The sequence below is a fragment of the Tachypleus tridentatus genome, chromosome 6, assembly GCF_004210375.1.
Source record: "Tachypleus tridentatus isolate NWPU-2018 chromosome 6, ASM421037v1, whole genome shotgun sequence".
Taxonomy (NCBI): Eukaryota; Metazoa; Arthropoda; class Merostomata; order Xiphosura; family Limulidae; genus Tachypleus; species Tachypleus tridentatus.
Window position 1 is genome coordinate 82,103,414 of NC_134830.1, and position 13,466 is coordinate 82,116,879.

At 31.1% G+C, this 13,466-nt stretch overlaps 1 protein-coding gene across 1 annotated transcript; it reads left to right on the forward strand.

The window, feature by feature from the left end:
* Nucleotides 1-1,827: 1,827 nt before the first annotated feature.
* LOC143254601 (uncharacterized) lies at nt 1,828-13,082 on the forward strand. The gene is made up of 4 exons (XM_076509750.1): nt 1,828-2,293; nt 5,948-6,073; nt 8,537-9,306; nt 12,517-13,082. Exons 2-4 carry the CDS (start codon nt 5,989-5,991, stop codon nt 12,550-12,552), a joined length of 891 nt encoding a protein of 296 aa, XP_076365865.1. The 5' UTR covers nt 1,828-2,293; nt 5,948-5,988; the 3' UTR covers nt 12,553-13,082.
* The last annotated feature ends 384 nt before the right edge of the window (nt 13,083-13,466 follow it).

Consider the following 13,466-nt stretch of genomic DNA (forward strand, 5'->3'; position numbering starts at 1 on the left):
GTGCATAAATGGAGTAAATAAATATAATTCAATATAAATATTGTTCTTAGAGGACACTGAAGATAATCATTTATTACAAAGTTTGGGTTGGATATTTTTCAATACAAAGGTGCAAAATGAGTTTTCTATGCTCTTCCCACCATGGATATCAAAAACACGTTTATAGCGTCTTAAGCCTGAAGATTTAATGCTGAGCTGGTAAAGAGCTTCTTTTAAAATAAACTTTTGTTATATTGAGTAATACTGAGAGTGCTGTTTTATTTTCTATGTTTATACTTAGACATCAGTGTTACTTATGTAAACTAATAACCTTAATAATTTACTGTATAGTGTATGAACTTTAAAATTTAGCAACATGCAAGAAACATAAGCCTAGTTCAGTATCAATAATTTTTAGTTAAAATCGTAAAGTGTAACATGATTCAAGTTTACTATCGTATTCTCAAAATAACTTAAAATTAATTAGAATATTTTTAAGGAATTAAAAAGATATGAGTTGGAACATGATTAAAAAGAAGGTTCAAAGAACTTAGCTTCCTCCGTCTATATTCTCTCTCTCTCTCTTGGAAGATCTTCACTGCCATACACTCTGTGTTTTAGTCTGATTTCATTGTTTTTAGCACTTATCCCTTCCTTTATGTGTATTTTTTTGGGATAAACTCATATTTGACCAATAAGTTTTTTATTCATTTTATTTTATAATTTAATAAATGAGTGATTTTTCTCATCATGTGATTGTTTTTAGCATTTACATTCTATTTATAATCGAGAAGACAAAAATGTAAGTTAACTTTTTATTAGTTACATAATTTGTTCAAATATGGTCCATTCTTGAGTCATCGTTCCAAGTGTGTTATGCCTTGAAAAATATGTATTAAAATATAATAATCATGAATGGTGTGATTACATTGCACTGGATTAGCTTAGCTCAATCTTTGAAATTAATTTTTTGTTTATTATAGCTAACTATAGAATATGGTATATTAATGAAGAATCCTAAATTTATTTCAAATATCGAGTTAGAGAATGAGAACAAACAAACATTTGGGTTCAGACTTGGTGACTATTCATTAGAGAAGAAAAACATAAATAATATGATAATATATTTAAGTCTAAAGCAAAGTCTCATTAATAGTGTGTCTGGTGTAAATCAGCAATGTAACGTCAATGAAAACTTCGCAGGCTAAACATCATGTATAATGCTAATAATTATCATAGTACTATAGAGCCAAATGTAATTAATATAGATATGTAAATGATGGTTAATTAATTACAACTCAATAATTAGATGTAAATGATATGCTAATTAGTAATTAATGTCTACATGATGGTTCATTAATTAAAGGTTAATTAATTAATTAAATTATCGATATGCATTTAATCATTAATATTCACGTTTCTAATGCCTCATTAATATTATTAAAGTTTAATTAATGGGGTGACTAATATGCAGGTAATAATCAATGATTATTATGCAGGTCTTTGAAATCAGCAGATGTTTTTTTCCAAAAAATCGTAGAAATCATGTTATTCCTCGCACTTTGTCTGAGTTAACATATTTGGTTTTTAATTTAATTATAAATCAACACGGAACATCTAAGTCCCTGATGTCAAATAATGTTTTCGAAGAAATACAAGATGGTTTTTACAGACGATTCATGGAAATCAGTCCGTTTTTATTAAATTTAGTGATATTGTCACAATCAGTTTTATTATATAAACAAGGGTGGTGACGTCACTTGTATATCATCAGTTGTGTATATAAATGTAGACAAAACACTGATTTACCAGTGCAAAGTTCACTTATTTGGTGATTACAGCTTGGAGGTAAGATTTAATTATTTATATGCCACTACATAATTTGTTGAAAGTAATATTCTCTCACTTAAATATATTTGTTTTATAATACATGGGTAAATTTTCTTGATTGTTATATGATTTATTTAATTGTTACATTGTCCCTAATTTTTATTATCGATGTTATTTTAGTTTACAATAGGCTGTAAGTACATTTTTAATCACAATCCATTATTACTATCACAGATGGAACAGCAACGAAATGATACCTTGCTTTTATTCAGAAGAGATGAATTAACAGAATAGTCTTATGTGTATCCATTTAGAATTTACTTATATATATATATCAATTATCCCATTTAATGATGACGTGAAGATGCACATTTTTCAATACAGGGATTATGGAAATGGTACACTACACTCCATTGAAAATGGTAGAAGTTTTACCAATATGAATCGCAAGAATTTCAATGACTGACACCATCAGTAACAAGAGGTATTCAGCTTAAAGCCTGAAAGAGATTCTATCTGTATGATTTAGAATGCATCCTTCATGTTGTATGTGATGAACCGAAAAACATATCTATTCAGCTTACTACCGAATCTAATGCCAGTAATAATTTACTAATTTTTATTTCTATAAAGAAGTAAGAGTGGTATAGATTAAGTGAACACTAAAACACTAAAGTGATGACTAACACGACTTTACAGGAAAACACACTTTGTTATTTAAAGACCTGCAGAATAAGAAAGTAACAAAACCAGTGCTAAATAATCTGAAACAACAACATTTTTTTCTCCAAAGCACAGCTGCTTATCAACAACATATCAAGCCACCCTATCAACCTAACTGATTTATCAACAAATATTTGTGGCGAGTTTCTTCTCCCAAGTTTCACTTCTTTGATCCAACCCATATATATTATTTACTTACGTATTACATATTACTTTTGACACATCTTCAGAAAATGATCAGTGCAGTGGACAACGACAGAAACACTTCAGTGAGAGATTTCTGGAAATCGTTTAGCATTAAGAATGCCATAGACAATGTAACAGAGCCTTGGAAGGAAGATACACCTCAAATACGAATGAAGTTTGGAAATACTGTGGCCAGAATGCGTGTACGATTTTAAAAGTGTCTGTAAAACAGAACCTGTTGTTAAAGCAATCATGCGATTAACACGTCAGGTTGGAATTAATGGAATTGAAAAGCAAGACATCAATCACTTACTGAGATCACAACTGATCAATGAAATACTTATGAATGGGCTGCAGCTGTATTATTTCGGTTTATTAGTCAGTTCTGCTGTGTCCAACACATAGGTGTCAACGGCAGTTACAGTTGTTACACTGAGTATTTGTTTCAAAACATCTTACATATCTAGATATAACGTAGCTTGAAATGTAAGTAACAGTATAGTACAAAACCATACTAATCAACGTACAGCAGGGTGTTTACTGACCTTATGAGTGAAGGCCATGGAAAGATTAATCTGGGTTACGGCTTTTAGTGGCAACGTCATTCATGAGTAACAGTGAGGAACAAATAGCTCATTATTTGCATGAAACGTTTTTATCGTTCTTTTTCATCTCAACTACTATTAATATATTTTTCCTTCTCTATGGTATATGATTTATTAGACAAATATAGGTATTTTGAAGTACTTTCAAACTATCTGTTTTTTTTTAATTTCGCGCAAAGCTGCTCGAGGGCTATCTGCGCTAGCCGTCCCTAGTTTAGCAGTGTAAGACTAGAGGGAAGACAGCTAGTCATCACCACCCAGCGCCAACTCTTGGGCTACTCTTTTACCAACGAATAGTGGGTTTGACCGTCACATTATAATGCCCCCACGCTTGAAAGGGCGAACATGTTTGGTGCGATCGGGATTCGAACCCGCGCCCCTCGGATTACGAGTCGAATGCCCTAACACGCTTGACTGAAACTTTTCATTTTCAAAACACGTAAGAAATGTTTTATTTTCATTTTAAGACAAATTGCATTGGGCCCGGCATGGCCAAGCGCGTTAAGGCGTTCGACTCGTTATCGGAGGGTCGCGGGTTCGAATCCCGTTCACTCCAAGCATGCTCGCCCTTTTAGCCGTCGGGGCGTTATAATGTGACGGTCAATCTCACTATTCTTTGGTAAAAGAGTAGCCCAAGAGTTAGCGCTGAATGGTGATGGGTAGCTGCCTTTTCTCTAATCTTACACTGCTAAATTAGGGACGGCTAGCACAGATAGTCCTCGAATAGCTTTGTGTGAAATTCAAACAAACAAACTTGTAACTAATGGCGGATATCAGTGTAACTGACAGCCCCATTCCATAGCTTTGCATTAAAACGTAAATAATCATAATTATAGAAAGCTGAGATTTGTCATGATCATTAAAACTAACATATAGTGATTGATACGAAAAACTCTAATATAAATGTAATTGACCCAGCATAGCCAGGTTAAGACACTCGACTCGTAATTCCAGGGTCGCAGGTTAGGATCCCCGTCCCACCAAACACGCTCGCCCTTTCAGCTCTGGGGGCGTTATAATGTTAGATCAATCCCACTATTCGTTGGTAAAAGAGTAGCCCAAGAGTTGACGGTTGGTGGTGATGACTAGCTGCCTTCCCTCTAGTCGTAAACTGCTAAATTAGGGACGGCTAGCGCAGATAGCCCTCGAGTAGCTTTGTGCAAAATTCAAAACAAACAAACAAAATAATTTGGTTGTGTTGTTAATTGTCACAACAAGAAATATGAGTAACTCACAGAAAAGGCTATTATCAGAATATTAGATTCATATCGAGTGAAACTTAGATTTTCTTTTGCTCAAAGTGCTTTCGCACAAAAATATCCACCAAAGTATTGATAGTTAGTAAAGTTATAAGTATTTTACATTAATACGTATACAAAAATTTAACCCTTTGCTAGTTTTTGTACTTCCTTAATTAAGTGTTAAAAATATGAAAAGTAAACCAAAGCAAACAATTAAATGAATATGGCAACGAATTTTTTTTTCTCAACACAGAATGACGAAAACCTGAAATTATACATTTCATAACTTAAATTGTGTTTGAATACAATTTATAAGAAAAATATCAGGTCAAGATGAACCTTCCATAAATTGAATTTGTAATAATAATTGATTAATTCAAGAATTCTTGAAATGTTGAAAATCGGTGTATGATTTTTGAAAAATAAAGTGAGTAAAACATTTTAATTTTTACTGATTTGTGTGTTTATAATAACAAATAGAAACGGTTTAGTTTATTAATGATTAGAAAAGTAAATAAACGTATTTTAAAACACATCGCTGGTTGTCTTAAATTAAACTGAACTAGTTTTTTTGCTTATATTAATGACTCTTGTAATTTTCGACAGAATTATTTTGAGTGTTGTAATGTGTGGTTTGCTTTAAAATGCGAATCGTTTGAATATACTTCCTTGATTTGACTTCTAACTTACTTTTGGCTTACTGAAGGTAGATTAAACTAGTAACGCTTGATTTGTGAAGTTCGAGTAACGCTATCTTGACATTAGTGCCCTTTTAACCTGATGAAGTAGTTTCCTGTAGTATGAACCTATATAAGTGATGTACCGAAGTTCCACAATGAAGAGAGTACAGCTGCTTCTGAATCAAATATAAAAGCAGAAATAAAAAAAATATATATATACCAAGTAATATAACATCACACTGAAGGGAAACGAATGTTGAATTCAAGACAAGAAATAATTCGCAAACTTCTGTAATGCTAGTTAAGAATGAAGAATTTTAGCCGTTTTGATTGTTGCTGTTCAAACTCCTGGATAATTTGTGTTTTGTAGCGAAGCAGTAAATAAGTAGCAAAGAAACTTTTTATTCGGAAGGAAAATGAGCTTGTTTCTTGCTATGTAAAAATAATTCAATTTATAAATTTAGCAGGAGTATTTCAATAACTGTTATTAGAAGCGATGAAGTAATTAGCTATATCTTGAATATAAAACCAATAACTTACCAAGAAATTATAAACGTGGAACTGATTTTCTTACATTTGATAAATATTAATTCTAGCTAAAATCACACCATTTATACCAGTCTTCTTTGTATTGTATTTAATTTTGTATTAGAAGCAGAATTTTATTTGTACCATTTCCATAAATATATTTTTATTTTTTAAGGATAATGTGAAGGCTTCGAATAAAGTATTTTTCTGAAGAACATGAATGCAAAGAAAATTATTGTCAAATGGATCGTCTTTTTTATAGTTTCAACACCGCGATACCTAAGAGCAAGTAAAATATTGGGTAAGTTTTTAGATTTATTAATAGTTACTAATATTTATCTTAAGTGATTTTTACCATAATTATTTTCTTCCTCTTGAGAGAACTAAGAATCTAAGAGAACTTAAAGAACTGTACAAATTCTGCACTTAATTTACAACTTGTATTTAAAAATTATTTTAAAACGACGGGCAGGATGGTAAAATCTGCTTAACCACAGAAAATATGAAAGCAATATTATGCTTAATATCTTTGAAAAAAAAACAATTGGAAAATGCAATAGAGAACTGTAAGAAGAAATAGCAATAATTTGTTATTGCAGGTTTATTGTTTGTTGTAATAGATACAATAGAAATATGTAGTTTTTCCAAATTCAGCGTTGCCCACTTTCTCTTGAAAAACAATGAGCATAACAATTTGTTAGTAAGGACGTAAATGAACATTATGTTACTTGTCGGCAAACAAAAACGTTTTTAGCCGCGACAAAATGGCTGATATAGATTTTCTCAAGTACAAGCTTTTAATTCATAGCTCCATCATCTCTTGACCAGTTTCAGATTTAATTGCAATTTTGGTCTCAAGAAGTCTAACCCTTACAACTTGACTATAATATTTAACTACACCCAAGGTCTCACATATCAATTTACTCTAATCCAGCCTAAAAAAATTCAAGTGCCGCGGTTATTAAGGATTCTCTCTTGTTTTAAATAACAATGTTTATTTTTTCTAATTCTTTGCCCCTCAGTGGCTCAGCGGTATGTCTACGGACTTACGACGCTAAAAACCGGGTTTCGATACCCGTGGTGGGCAGAGCACAGAAAGCCCATTTTGTAGCTTTGTGCTTAATTCAAAACAACAATCTAATTCTTTATTAATGCTGATATTAATTCGTGATGACGAGAAAAATATATAAGTAAAAACGGCTGGTATGGATTGAGAAAATTTTTACGTAGAGGAGTGAACAACGTTTCGACCTTCTTCGGTCATCGTCAGGTTCACAAAGAAAGAAAAAGGTAACTGACCAATAGCTGACCACATGATTGAAGGGGGTTGTGTAACTGAGTGTAGGAATGTAGAGGGCGTGCTTAGATGTTTGATTATGTTTATTAATAAACATATTTCGGTTTCTAATAAACTTTCTATTGGTTTATTTTGGGCTTGTTGTATAAGTAAAGCTTCTTTTATTTTGCGTTTGTTTATGTTTGTATCTTTATTTAGCATTTGGGTGTTTTCTATGGTTATTTTCTGTTTATTTGATTTGCAGTGTTCGAAAACACGTGAAGGTGACTTTTTTGTGTTCTTTGAATCTGGTTTCCATTTTTTACTTGTTTCTCGAATATAAAAGTCGTAATAGTTATCACATTGTATTTTATAAATAATGTTGGTGTGGTGTTTGTCAGTGTAGTTTTTACATAGTATAGACCTTAGTTTTGTGCCTGGTTTTTGAATAAATTTGGTATTAACTGGAATGTCATATTTTGTTACTAGTTTTTGTCAAATGTCGGTTATTTTTCTGCTGATTTCGGGAATATATGTTATGCCGGGTTTGCGCCCGAGTCGCGCCAAACATGCTCGCCCTCCCAGCCGTGGGGGCGTTATAATGTGACGGTCAATCCCACTTTTCGTTGGTAAAAGAGTAGCCCAAGAGTTGGCGGTGGGTGGTGATGACTAGCTGCCTTCCCTCTAGTCTTACACTGCTAAATTAGGGACGGCTAGCACAGATAGCCCTTGAGTAGCTTTGTGCGAAATTCCAAAACAAACAAACAATATGTTATGCAGCAGTATATGGTTTCGTGATTTTTTAATTCGTAGGGTATATTTACTTTTGTTAGTTGATTTTGCTTTTTGTCTAGGTGTGTGCGTTTAATGTTTTCAACGGTTTGTGGAGGAAACGTATTGGTGTTGATGAAGTATTGTTTTATTTTGTCTCATTCGTCGTTAATTTTATCTGGTGAGCATAGCTTTATGGCTGTTATTATTTGGTTTCTTAGTATGTTGAGTTTTTGTTTTGTTTCTTGTGCTGAGTCCCAAGGAATGTATAGTCCACTATGGGAGATTTTTCGGTGGATTTCTGTTTTAAATTGTGTATCGGTTCTTGTAATTTTGAGGTTAAGAAATGATATTTGATTGCTTTCTTCCTGTTCACATGTGAAGTTAATGTTGGGATGTATAGGGTTAATGTGATTGAAAAAATTAAATGTGTGTTTTGTAGATTTAAATCCCGCATTCCAGTTATTTTATTCAATGCTTAATCTGTTTTTGATCTGTATTAGACTATTATAAAACAAATTTTAAGTTGAATATGTGCATAAAAACAACGTTATTTTGTTAGAAGCCATAAAAGCTTCGTCAAATGATTACTTAGTAAGTTACACTGTAGAAGAGTTTTTTGTTTCACATAAATATGAAGAACAAAATATTGGAAATACAATTTAAAATGTGAATTGTATAGTGTACAAAATTTAATACATAGATTTGACTTTTCAGGTGAAAATGAAAAAGTTACCTCAAAAATGGAAACTCGTGATTATGAGAAATCTGATTACAATACTAACCTGTTAACTTTTTACCCACAAAACAGAAAGTTGGGTGCATATCAAAGGCACCCTTTTGAAAAGATTAATTATGAAAGAATACCCGGTAAAGTTTATGAAACTAACGAATTCAGTGTATTTTCTTCTGGCACTGAGGAAACTCCTATGTATTATGATTCTGCGAATAATGGATATTTTACAACAAATAGATACAGCAAACTAGGAATCGAATCTTATCCTATCAAAGGAGAATCCAACGCTTACGACTATAACAAACAGAAAGAAGCGTTGAATTTTAATGAACTTGAAAATTTCGGAAGACTTTCAGGACACTATATTTCTGAATACGGTAATAACTATGGACATGTTGGTGATGGAAGTTATGGATACCATAGTGTTGGTGGAATGTTGTCTCATAGCGTTTTTTGCAGGATTTCATGGATTTTAAGAAGAGCATTTACAAATATTAGAAATAAGATATCGTTGCCTTTGAAAAGAGCGCTTGGAAAAGTTAATGGTCTAAAAATATTTTTTGCTGTATTGACTCCTCTTGTTATTGTGCTGTTGTTGGCTCCTTTTTCTTTTGGTCAATTATTTCTTCCTGTTGCTTTGGTAATAACTAATGTGCAAGGGAAACGGAAAAGACAGATAGATGCAGAATACAAAACACGTAGTGATTATAACCAATTCCTTATTCAACATTTTCAGCAAAAGATAAAATCGGTGAGTTTTAAAACCGAAACTACATATGTTTTGTAAGGCAAGAAAATATCGTTTACATAATTATATTATAGAACATCCGTACGACGTAATGATTCGTATAACTTAAGAATACTTTAACTATTAAGTGAGTTTAGGATATTTTATTTTCATAACTATTTTAAAACAATATATTTTAATTATGTTTTTGTACTTTATATTTGAATCGTTTGGTTTCGTTCTCAAAGTTTTATTATTACTTGATATTTATTCTATACAAATAGTTTACAGTGCATCATAATAACAAATAAAGTAATAAATGGATTAATTGGTTTAGTTAACTAATGCATATGAAATAAACCAGACTAATTTATGTCCAACTCTCATTTAACTAATAAAATAAAAAAAAGAAGAAAGGTTTGGTTTGAATTTCGCGCAAAGCTATATGAGGGCTATCTGCGCTAGCCGTTTCTAATTTAGCAGTTTAATACTAGAGGAAAGACAGCTAGTTATCACCACCCACCGTCAACTCTTAAACTACTCTTTTACCAACGAATAGTGGGATTGATCGTCACATTATAATGCCCCAACGGCTGAAATGGCTAGTATGTTTGGTGTAACGGGGATTCAAACCTGCGACCCTCAGATTACGAGTCAAGCGCCTTAAACACCTGACCATGTTGGGCCAAGAAAGAGAGAAATACAAATCTCCGAGAAAGGGGGAGGTTAGTCTAAGCGAAAGTATAGATAAAAGGTTTTAACTTTCAAATTTGGTATGGAGTTTTGACACTCTTGTTTGAATGCTTTTTGCAACGTTAAAACTTTCTGCATTACTATAGCTAACTAGGTTATGTATATATCGATCTCTAGTTGTGTTTATAAAATTTATAATCTTTTATTATATTTGTTTGTTTCTTTTTATTACTTAATATATATATTATATATTTATAATATATATATATATATTTACGCCAGCAATACCAAACGTGGGGTGCGCATATACTCTTTATTCATTACAATCTACGTAATATTGGGATCTGTTGTTAAGGATAAATGTGTTCACTATTAAATATCCATTTTAAAATTTTTCAGTTTCACACAGTCCTTAATCAATTTAGGAACAATGTATTTCAGAATATGTCAGCTCCGTCTTACAATTCAAAATCAAGTAAAGAATGTTTTAAACATTATAAAGATCGAATTTTAACGTGCTGGGAAAAGTTAGCTTATGATTTTCGGAGAGTCGTGAGGTGTCACAAAAACTAGATACGATCGTTTACCAGGTAAATGTTGATAAAGAGTAAATAGTATAATATTTATTTATCGAATGTTGACAAAATCTGGTTCTCTGAGAAGTCAGAAGTAAGTTCACAAATTTACAATATTAAAATCCAGGGTTGGATTGCTGACTGTGGATAGGGTTTGGATAACCTGTCGTGAAGCTTTTCACGCAAAAATTAACTTCAATCAAAATCTGATCCATGAAATACTAGTTATGTTATAAAATTGAAATTTGACGTCATTGTACCACGGTATCCTTAACTTGCGTAGAAACACCGTAACAAAGAGAGCTCCCCTCAGTGGCTTAGCGGTAGGTCTGCAGACTTGTAATGCCGAAACCTGGTTTTGATACCTAGGGTGAACACATCACAGATAGTATATTGCGTAGCTTTGTATTGTGTTAAAAATAAGATAAAGAAATAAATATCAAACAATTTTTATACTATTTTCTAGAATATGCTGGGATAAGTTTTTCATGTATTAAAATTCATTTTTTGCCTGTTCCCTCTGTTTGCTGCATAGTTTATTGAAAATTGTCACTACAGTAAATCAACAAATACGGAATATCTGGTTTACAACAAAACCAGTTTACAGTGGTTACATGGTATTATTGAGAGAGCAGTAAAAATTTGCATTGTTCCAGAAAGCCTTGTATGGATATGTATTTTCCTCTGTTGTTATACTGAATTTGCGCAAATATGTTTTCATTCAAGTAAGATTTACTTGAAACTGTTAGTTTTAAGGTAATCTTGAAAAGCATACATCGTCTTACTTTCGGTATATATAAAGATTTTTCATAATTATTTTTTTATTGTATGCCGTAGTTATAATAAGAAATATTTACAAATGACATGGAGTTAATTATTTTGTATATTTATAAAAAACTGAGCTTTAAAAGTTTCTTCAGAATACCTGTGAGTGTGTTCGTAATGTCAATAATCAATCCCATTATTCATTTAAGATATAGGAATATGTTGCACTCTGTCACCAATGAGAGTGTTGTAACTGTCAATAATCAGTCTCTTTATTCATTTAAGTGTACCTGCATAACAGTTGATAGGTGATACTAATGCTTTTTCTTCCTTATAAATTATAAGTGGTTATGCCTGAGGCTCAGGCGTCTTCTCTTACCTGGAGCTTTAGTATAACATAAAATTGTATTGAAGTTGAAATTATCAATCATCAACTATAACTTATTTAAACTATAAATAGAAATATCCTGGACGAGTACAAGCATCTTATATTCAAATATTCTACCAATTAGTTTCACATTACTTGTATAATTGTTTACGTAGTTACTGTGACCTGACAATAATCGCAGTTGTTTTTTAATTATTATATAATATCACTCAGAAAACCTGCTTCATAAGCTATCGAGATCCATTCATTAAAGAAAAGTACATACACAAGGTATTATATTATAAAAGCTAGAGCTTCATGTCAAATGTCACTTTACACACAAAAAACAAACAAATGTATTAGTATAACCTAGTTTTAAAGTTACTTCCCCGATTTTGGTTATTGTTGGTTGTGTGAGGTCTGATACAAAAGACTTTTTCAAATACAAGTTATATAGATTTAGACACGATATATTTTTTTAAGAAACTGTATCTTTCTTAGTTGTTATAATTTTATGAAGGCTATATTTAAACATAACTTATCTGAGGTATCAATGATGTGTTTATTACGAGAGATGAAACAACAAATCGTTTAGTTTATATGTTTTAAGTTCTTATGATTTTCCATTACAAATACACCATCAAATTTTTCATGCATACACTTTTTATGTTGCAATATATCATATAAAGAGTAACGTATTTTGTTTAAAAAATGTCTTATTTAATAATAACAAAGATAAAGGTACTAAAAGTAAAATGCAAAAATGATATATGACAGGACACATTTGAAGGATGCAAATTGAAATAATTTTATGCTATTTTCTTTTCTTTTTAGAATCATCAAGAAAAATTCACTCAAAAGAAGCTTTAATGATATGTCAAAGAGTTCCTTGAAGGCTTTCATTCACCTTACAAAATTACTTATAAAAACACAATAATCGAACTAATGAGGAAAAGAACTCGAATGAAATCTAGAAATTGGTTAATTAGTTAATTACTGAGATAAAAAGGTTCACTTAAAAATAGTATGTCTTAGTTTGAGACTGCAGGATAAATAAGCGTGAGTGACGTTCATATGACAACATTAAAAAATAGGAGTACCACAAAATTCTTAAATAATTTCTCATCAATAAAGAACAAAGGTGAAAACAAAATAGTAAGATTTTGGGATATTCATGTAAAAAACAACAACATCAAAAAAGAACTAGAATTTCGTAAATGTCGTTAATACAGAATTGTCACGCTGAATTGGAGTAGTTATTGGAGTTAATTTAATTTATATGCCAATAATCACTGCGGATTAACGAAACAGTGTTATTTATTCTTTTGTTATAAACATATGTAAATATATCAAATTATCATATAATGTTATAAATGTTATTGTTTTCCAATAATAATTTATTGTAATTGTTTTAATCAATAAAGAACAAAGGTGAAAACAAAATAGTAAGATTTTGGGATTTTCATGTAAAAAACAACAACATCAAAAAAGGACTAGAAATTCGTAAATGTCGTTAACACAGAATTGTCACGCTGAATTGGAGTAGTTATTGGAGTTAATTTAATTTATATGCCAATAATCACTGCGGATTAACGAAACAGTGTTATTTATTCTTTTGTTATAAACATATGTAAATATATCAAATTATCATATAATGTTATAAATGTTATTGTTTTCCAGAAAGAGTTGGAATATTTGTATTTTATATTGATTATAATTTTCTTATTTCATTATGCAAAATTAAACTATTATGCATTCATTAGCCTCAAGTAAATGTTACTTAT

What these genes read in the sequence shown, in the direction of transcription:
- LOC143254601 (XM_076509750.1), top strand. Translation starts at nt 5,989, where the DNA reads ATGAATGCAAAGAAAATTATTGTCAAATGGATCGTCTTTTTTATAGTT. An exon ending in AAGAGCAAGTAAAATATTGG is followed by an intron (nt 6,074 to 8,536) that starts GTAAGTTTTTAG and finishes TTGACTTTTCAG; the next exon opens with GTGAAAATGAAAAAGTTACC. An exon ending in TTCAGCAAAAGATAAAATCG is followed by an intron (nt 9,307 to 12,516) that starts GTGAGTTTTAAA and finishes TTTTCTTTTTAG; the next exon opens with AATCATCAAGAAAAATTCAC.